Source organism: Uranotaenia lowii, chromosome 2 (genome assembly GCF_029784155.1).
Source record: "Uranotaenia lowii strain MFRU-FL chromosome 2, ASM2978415v1, whole genome shotgun sequence".
NCBI classification, from domain to species: Eukaryota; Metazoa; Arthropoda; class Insecta; order Diptera; family Culicidae; genus Uranotaenia; species Uranotaenia lowii.
Genome location: NC_073692.1, coordinates 28,592,385 through 28,601,607, shown reverse-complemented (window position 1 = coordinate 28,601,607; position 9,223 = coordinate 28,592,385). Strand labels below are relative to the sequence as shown.

Sequence of the window (9,223 nt, the reverse complement as noted above, 5' to 3'; positions counted from 1 at the left end):
CATGCGAGTGTGTATAAATGAACTCGTGAGTGCCTTAAGGAAATGACAGTTAATAAAATACGACGGGATATTCGTGTATGTGTGTGTGTGTGTGTGTGGATATGAGTCGTTTCGGTATTAAAAGGTGTGCGTGATAAGATCTTCTAAGCGTTTTGGTAAAGGGAAAAAGAAAGTCAGTTAAGAAAATATATTCAATACGGACGGACTCGTGACAAACGTTGTGTGATTTTGTGAAAAAAAGTATGTCTTTCTAAAGGAACGCCCGGTCACTACAGTAGGCTTAGGATTAAATTTGTATAACTGCCATTAAGTTGTTGATCATCGAAGCAAACAGACAGATTTTGCTTTAAATTTGAAATCACATGTGACGAAATAGTAACGCCCAGTTACGCTAACTTTTACGAATGGGCACAACCGGCACAACCAGCATGACGTAAGGTAACGCTTTTCAAAAAAAAGTAACGATTCGACGAGATCTCGAAAAGCTCAGCATGGACACCAACCCCAACCCATTCAATGGTAACGTTTCTGCGACTATCAACAAGCAACGTCAAATGTAACGTCTGTTAACGACCCCAATCGGATGGGCTCGAAGCTTTTGCTTTCCGGAGAGAACGTACCAAGTTCTTCGCTCTCTGCAACACGTGGTTCGTTTCGTGGCTCTCTGGTAACATTTTTTTGTATTTAACTGAACACGTGCTTAGTGAGAGAGTGTTCCAAAACATTCAACCGATTGATGGAATTATCAAACTGGAACAAAAAAAAAACAATCTGAACCGTTGATTTTAGAATTTGGTTGAGGATCTTCAAATTCTTAATTTAGAAATCAGTTTAAATTTGGGATTAAAAATCGAAAGCAGAATCAGATTAAATGGTAAGTATATAGATTATATTTTACATGCTATTGCAAGTTTAAAATTTAAAACATTTGGATTCAATTTTTTTCAAGTTTTTTTGTCTTTAAACGTCAAGATTGAAAAAAAAATGACAACCCATTGATGTTAGTGGCGGCGATTATCATGAATTTGAACATTAACCGGCCTATGCTAGAACAAGTGCGATATGGATCGCAGCAAGCGGTTGCATTCATCGACAAAAAAATAACTAAACCAAACAAATGAAATTAACAAGAACATCATCAGCAACAACAACAACAACGGTGGCCAAGCTCGTCTTGTAGCTACACGACGGCTTCGTGATGATGATGATAGTTCCGTGGCACGCTTCTGTAATCACGTTAGAGACTGACTGGTTGGAAACTTTGAGCGACCTCACGGAAGGACGCTGCCTGAGCCCAGTAATGATGGCCAGCGAGCGGAAAAATGCACCATTTTCCGCTCCGGTTAAGCTTGCCCGCCTTCAAGGGGTTATCTTGTTCGAATCACAAACATGGCGTAGTCGGCTCACGTGTTTGTTCGGGTTAAAAAAAAAATCGACAAAAAAAAGGTTCTATCCATATTGTTTTCAGTGTCGATCGGGTTGATTTTTGATTGGACTCTCTCACACAAACGGAGCAGTGCAGTGCTTATCGCTTATCCGATCACCACGCAATCTAACCTAAAACCTTAAGAAAAGGTCGATTTTCGACGCTGCCGCAGTTTCGCAAACGCCTGCTGTTGTTGCTGTTTTCGGTAGTTCTCGGCGAGCTTTTCGACGTAATCCATTCGTTCCAGCCGGACGAACGGAATCCGCTGATCGGCGAGGAGCGGAGTCGATGAAGTTTCCCGATTGGCCGTGCTGGTGGCACGCGTTCGCAGATTACTGGATCGGATCGAAGAAGGCGTATCACCGCTTGCTGTCGGTTTGCTTGGATAGCTGTTGTTTATCAAGCTGGAGCTTCGACTGTTGTTGTTTGAGCGATCCCTTGAACGTATGCTGGCGTTGCTGCTGTTGCTACTACTGCTGCCACTACGGCTTAGGGTGCGACGGAGCGGCCTTGGGACAGGTGGCACGCAGCCAGCCGCCAGAGCCTGTTGTTGATCAAATATTTTGTACGACGGAATGATGAGCTTCCGCGGAGCCTCGCGGTTGTTGTTTACATTAATTATCACGTTTGGACGGCTGTTGGCCGAGTAGCGACGTGCCCGAATCGGTGCCGCAGCCGGGCTAGAATTTTCGGTAGGTTTTGGACTGTTGTTGTTTTTCTTGTACAGCTCTTCAATGCCTAGAAGGCTTTCTTCGAAGCTGAGTTTCTTCTTCTTGGCAAACGGTAGAATATTGGTCGCTCGCCGAAGATACCCCCTCGATCGGCTGTCCGAACTGTTACTGTTGCTATTGCTATCTTCTTCCTCTTTGGCAAACTTCTGAGATTCTGTTTTTATCGATTTAGGTATAACACTTACATCTAGCTGATTGTTATTAGTCTCAATTAGGCTATTGGTAGTGGTGGAATTCACCGACTGGATCGATGATTCCTCTTCCGAACGATCAACGATTTCCGATGCCGTAGCACCGTCTTCGCTACTCGAACTTCTTGTACTAGATGAACTTCTGGTGCTGGCGTCACTACTACTGTTGTTGCTGCTACTGCTTCTACTGCTGCTGCTACTGCTACTTCTACTTCTACTACTGCTACGACTACTTGAGCTGCTCACACTACAATCACTATCACTGTCTGCGTCATTCACAATTCCTCGGCGTAACCTTGCGATCTTCTCCAGCACAACTGATCGACGCCGGCTGAAAAACTGTCGCTTCGATTTGATTTTCTGCTCCTTCGTCACGAAGAATCGTTGATAGAACACGTACTTCCGAACGAGCTTCCGCTTTGCCAGAATTTCTCTACAGCACCCACCAACGTATTTCTCTCTCAGCTCTCTAATCAAGCTTTCTCTGCGATGAGCTTGTTTGTCTACCGGAATCACCTCCTCATATTGGATACAACCATCCTCAACAAACGAGAAAAACTCATTTTTCAACTGTTCCTCTTCGTCGATTGCTACGATATCCACACGACCATTCACCCCTTCTTCGTGTTCATCGGAACTTGTCGTCATCATCTTCTCGATCTCCTGCTCCACCTTGCGATAGATTTCATCATCACTGTCCGAGAGAGCGTGGTTCTCCAACACAACCCTCAAACCAGCACCTGCCACAAAAATATCGTGCTCCTCACTCCCATCCTCTGATGCCATCCCAATTCGATTCGACTCTCCTTCCCTCAGCAAATCCTCGATCGTACCGTGACTCTCTTCAACAATGAACACCCGACCCGATTCCTCCTCTTCCTGTCGAATGTTCACCGTTCCCAGCTCTCCGCTTTCCCCAACAATACAAAATTCGTTTACATCGATGATGATGTTTGTCTCGTTGACGACTCGCTGGCACAAATCCTGCAACTTCGGAGGACCCTCCGCAACCTCCTCGATGATGAACAACTGTCGATTGTCGCAGATATACTGTTCGCAGATTTTTAGCAGCGATTGCGGCTGCGGTAACGTGCCGTTTTGTAGACAAATCCTATAGCAGAGAGATCGCAACGATGGAACTTTTCCGTAGTCGTAAAGCTGGGCGAATTTGTTGAACGCTTGCTGACAGCGTTCGACTAAAGAAGTTGGGTTGAACAGTTGCTGCGGTTGTTCCTCATCGACTTCCATTGGTTCAGATGTATCTTCTTCACCAGCAGTTAATTCCATGTCGACGTCTTCGTTTTCAATTACTTCTGCTGTTGATTCTTCTATACGTTTAAGAGCAACATCTTCTTGAAAAGATTCTTCTATTGGTTCTACTTGAGCTTCAATTGGTTTTACAGATTCAATCACAGTTTCATCAATTGGTTTCTTTCCTTCTACCTCAGTAGTTATAACGGTAGACTCTTCAGTTGTCAGGTCCACATATTCCGCAACATCTTCCTTACCGTTTTGTACCTTTTCAGCTACATTACCCTCTACTTCTTTTCTTCCTCCAGCCTCATCATCGATCAACTCATCTTCTACCGATTCTTCAGCATCATTTTTCTTCAGCTCTTTTGTCCGATGATCTACCCCCATAAACTCCTCATCCGTTTCATAGACATTCCTCTCGGAACTGTGCGACATAGTTGACGACAGCTCATCTTCACTCTCCGATGATCGCCTCCGTCGACCTTCTTCGAAAGATTCCACTGCACTAACCGTCTCCTGCCAGGCTTGCTCCAACAGTCCCTGATCCGGAGCCGCCGGGCTTGCAATAGACCCCGAAAAAATATCGTCATCCTCGTCGTCGTCGTCGTCCGATTCGTCTGAATCATCATCTTCCGAGGACGACGAGTACGAAGAGCTGCTACCCGAACTGCTGGAACTGGCGCTTTCCCGATCGATGCTGTCGCGAGGTCGTTTCGGTGATTCACTTCTCTCGCGTACGATTTCCTTCTGCGAGTCGTTGTTTTGCAGGATTCGGAGCTCTGGATAGTCAATCGTGCCGTTGCTTTCTTCGAAATTCTTTGATTCGGAAGCTTCGTTGGTTGTGATGTCTGTTTCTACTAAATCAACCTTTTCTTCAACAGATCTCTGAACTACCGATTCTGTAGAATCGGTTCTTTCAACGTCCTCGCTGTTTTCTTGGGGTGTTGAACTCGGAGCTAGAGTATCCTCTTGGGTGTTTGCTAGCTCAACTGATTCCACGATAACTGATTCTGTTGTTTCGACCGCATGTCCATCTTCACTGCCCTCTTGACGTGGTGAAAGCGGCGGTGAAGTTGCTTCTCGATTATTCGTTTGTTCCACGGGTTTCAGAACAACTGAATTGGCTTCTTCTTCGTCTTCACTTGTTTCTGAAGGTACTTGAAACAGAGTTGAATTTTCCCTCTCTTTGATTGTATTTTCAACGGGGGTTTGAATGACTGATTCGATTGATTCGATTTCTTCCTCGTCACCACTATTTTCTGAAGGTGGGGGGACCAAACTTGAAGCTTTCTCCTGGCTGATTTCTTGTTCGACGATTTTCATAATAACTGATTCCGTTGTTCTGGACTCTTCAACGATTTCACTCGCTTCTTCAAGCATTGGTAAGGTAGGTCTTTGGTCTACTTTTTCTTCGGCTGTCTCCACTGTTGGATGAAACGATTCTTGGGAGTCCTCAGTTTCCAAGCGCTTCGGATAACTGACGTTTGATGATTCTTCGTCATTTTCAAGAAAGTCACGATCTTCCTGACTTACTGATAGCTGAACTTCGTCAGCATCTTCAGTTGAATCTTGAGCCTCGTCTTCGATCTCATTAAGTTCAATTGATTCAGCATTCATTTGCTTTGGAATTTCCTCAGACTGAGCTTCACAAACAGCGGATTTCTGAATCATATCTTCCTCATTGAGCTCAATTGATTCATCATTCATTTGCCTTAGGACTTCCGCATTTCGATCTTTATTGGATTCTGTATCCATATGGAACTCCTTGTGGAGTTCAATTGGTTCGTTTTTCGTTTGTTCAGGGATTTCCTCACCTTGATCTTCAGGAATAGTGGATTGCTGAACCATATCGTCCTCCTTGAGGTCAATTGATTCTTCATTCACTTGATTTGGAGTTTCCTCAGAATTGCATTCCGAAACAGTGGACTCTTGAACCAAATCTTCCTCATTGAGTTCAATTGATTCGTCAATTTTCTTTGGAGTTTCTTCGAAATTGTCTTCGGGTTGATTTGATTCGACCTCATTTTCAATGAATTCTTGGTTTCCGTGTTCCACTGGAGTTTCACAAAGTTTCTCTGTCTTCTCATCTACTGAAATTTCACTAACCTCAGTTTCAGTTACATTCTCAATTTGTGTCTGCGTTTCAGAGGGTATTTCGTCTTCAACGATTGAGCTTAATTCATCTGATTCGGGCTTATTCTCCTCGATTTTCGACTGTTGTTCTTCCTCAATTGGTTTCGCACTAACTTTGGGAAAGAACACTTCATCATCATCAGTTTCAGATGTGAGATCAATTTCTTCTTGTACGGGAAAATCGTTTTTGTGTTCTGTTGTTTTGATCACAGTAGAACTTTTTTCAACCTTTTTCCAGTCAACTTCACGGTTGTCTTCAACAAGTTCAACAGCTTCAACATCCGTAACTTCTTTAACGGTGTCTTCGTTCGCCCACTTTAGCTCAACAACGTTAGTGGGAATCGATTCTTCAATATCCTGATCCGGTTTGGATTGAACGATGCTTGTTGGAATCGATTCTTCAACGTCCATTAGCTCCAAGGGCTCGCTTTCACGCTCGACCGTTTCCCGAAAATCTCCCTCCATAGATTCTTGAGACTGTTTTTCCTTCTGCCTTTCGACACTTCCAGAGTCTTCCTCAGTGTCTTCTATCACAATCGTCTCTGCCGTCTCTTGTTGCTTCTCCTCAACAGATGAAGTCTCCTCAGTAATTGCCACTCTTGTAATTTTTTCGCTCTTTTCAATGCTTTCATTTTCTACAACCTTTTCAGCAGCAGCCGCGATCGCTTTCCTTCGAGCGATATCTTCCTTGGCGTAGCGGCGATACTCGCGGGAGTTCAGTGCCGCAACCACTAGCGTAAGCAGTCGCTTGGGATGGTGAATCTGCGGCACCGGTGGTTTTGGTGGTTTCAGCTTAGCTGCTATTCGATCGGTGCAGTACAGGAAATCTTCGATGCTGGACCGTCGAGCCCGTTTCGGGTAGCGAGGGTAGTCGTTGTCGTAGTAGGGGCGTCGCTTCCGGTACTTAGGGACGTATTGGGGAACTTTAAAGTTTTCACCGTTGTCTTCTTCCTCCTCCGGAGCAGCGGCTTTGTTGGTAACTTGAACTGTTTCATTGGGTATTTCTTTCGATTGTTCGGGAACCGGTACTTCGCTCGAAGGTTCTTCCTTCGGTGAAGCAACCGATTCCGGTTCGTCTTCGACGGGTTTTTCGGTACGTTCGGCTTTCTTCTCCTCCTCCTTCTTTTTATCGTCGTATACGACCTCCGATTCCAGATCGGTTTGGTAGTATTTGTCCCGATTTGATTCGATTTCTTCGAGGAACTTCAACGAATCTGCACTATCATTAATGGGGACCACGTTCTTTGGTAGCTCGTTGATAACGCTCAGGTGTTTGTACTTGTTCAGCTCCGAGTGCGGAACGTCGTAGGTTTCCAGGATGTAGAGTTTTTCGCCCACTTCGATGGTGACGCTGACGTCCTGCTGACCACCTTCGGCGCCAGCACCAGCAGCAGTCGGTTTGTCTTCCTTGGTTTTTTCGATGTCGACGAGGATGTCTGGTAGATTGCCGGTGGGGGTAGCAGCTGCTGCTGCTTGGTCTTGGTTGGAAACGTTGGCAACGATGACTCCACTGTGCATCGGTGGCAAATGCTCGGCCAGAGCTTTTTCCATGAACTGGCAGGATTCGTAGTTTTGATGGTTGTTGTTAGAGGGAAGGTTGTTATTGTTGCTTTCCTGGGGTTTTTCGGTGGCGTTGGCGAGATTTGAAGAATCCTCCTCTTCGATGTCGTTCCAGTTGCTTAAGTAGTCCCGGAGGTTTTTGTTTTTGAGGTTCTCATCTTCGGTGCGACCACCGAGGCCGAAGTCCTGCATGGTGGTGTGGCCGTAGTTGGTGGGCTGCGCTCCGTTTGGAATGTAGTTTTCGGGTTTGTCGTATAGGTAACGATTCATCAGGTATTTTTGCTGGCAATCATAGTTAAGGGGGTGGTTGGAATTGTATGAGCCGATAGGAGCCGGTACCGATGGGTCCCGATTGGTTTTGAGGATCTTGACGCTGTTGATTTGTTCTTCGAGGTCGACAAGCGGGTGCTCCATGTTGATGTTGGGACTGGGAGTGTCAAAGAAGCAGTTGTTGCTGGGGGTGAGGTTGGTAGGTTGAGGTTGCATGGGTTGTTGGAGATGCTGGTGGTTTTGTTGAGTTGCGAGGGATGGGTGATGATTTTGTAGTGTTTTGGGAGGAACGATGGTTTGGGAGGTGTACTTGATGGCACCATAGTGGTGTATCGAGGATCCCGGATGGTTGTTGTAGTGGTTTGCAGGGTTGTAGAAGTCGCTAAGCGATTTGCCACTGAAGGAATGTTTTTGGTTTGTGGAGTACGCGGAGGAATTGTGATGGTACCCATGATAGTTTTGTTGGGCTTGAGGGTCGTTGTAGGGGTGTGGAGCGATGGGAATGCGAGATCGGTGGTGATAGGTGGTTTCGTCGAAGGTGTGATTGAGGGGATAGTTTTGGTAGTGGGAGCTGGGGATGGTTGACGGTTGAGGGAGATAAGTGGAGCGGTTATGAAGATAGGGATTGGTACTGTGTGGAGTCACTGTAGGAATCTGTTTCATGTAGTTTCCATTGAAATATTCGATGTTGGGGTTAAGGATGTTCTTGCTAGCTCCTTGGCTAACCGGGTAGAAGCTTGGATGCGTTGGATGAGTGTATCCGGTAGAACCACCAATGGGATAGCTGGTGTGAAAACGAGATCGTTCGTTGTACATGAGATCGTGATGATTTTGTGAATGGTTGGTTGACGGATGTAGATGATGGCTACGGCTGTACCGTTGACTGGTGTCGTCCATGGTCGGTGAAACGTATTTATTTCGCATGATATGTGGAAACTGTTCGTAGCCATGGCGACCGTTTGTTTGTTGAATCGGGGTTGCTTTGGCACCTTCTGGATGGTAGAGTCCATAGTTTGCTTGATAGTGATGGGTAGTAGGCTGTGTTTGCTGGCTGCTCGGTTGTGTGTAGTCTTGCTGGGCATAGCGATAAGCACTGCTGCGACTGCTGTGATATTTGTTAGGATTTTTTGTTTCGAAGTTTGTGATGACACTATTTTCGTGACTGTACTCTCCGAAGGCGCTTTGTGTGGATGATCCTCCGGCTGACCATCCAGGGTTGGTGCCGAACTTGCTGCTCAGCTCGTTCAACGCCCCTATGCTTGGGACCTTTGGCTGGTGGGATTGGTGCGGATATGGGAAGGGATAGGGAGGGGCCATAATATTCTGATTACTATTGTTAATATTGATGATGGTTGGGCTACTGTCAGCTTCCTTATTGTACGAGATCTGTGCGTTGCCGCTAGGGGTCGGAATCGTGAACTGAGTTGTTCCCGAGCTACCTCCGATCGGATCGGAAGTAGATGATGAACCCGTAGCAATGGCCGGTATCTGAGCTTGGTTTAGTGCCTGAACAGTGCCGCCACTTGTTGCGCCCAAAGTCCCCCCCGTTATGTTGTTGACAATGTTTGTATTGATATTGTTGATATTATACGTTATACTGTCTCCTGTATTGGTTTCGAATTTTCGCGATGTAAACTCGACTGATTTGCTATTGTTAA

The 9,223-nt window shown here is 45.7% G+C and overlaps 1 protein-coding gene across 1 annotated transcript in view; it reads right to left on the bottom strand.

Moving 5' to 3' along the window:
- Positions 1 to 160: 160 nt before the first annotated feature.
- LOC129741177 (uncharacterized) overlaps positions 161 to 9,223 on the bottom strand; it is a 22,640-nt gene continuing 13,577 nt past the window's right edge. Inside the window, exon 4 of the mRNA XM_055732887.1 lies at positions 161 to 9,223. Coding sequence (XP_055588862.1) covers positions 1,566 to 9,223 — 7,658 coding nt within the window. The 3' untranslated portion in view covers positions 161 to 1,565.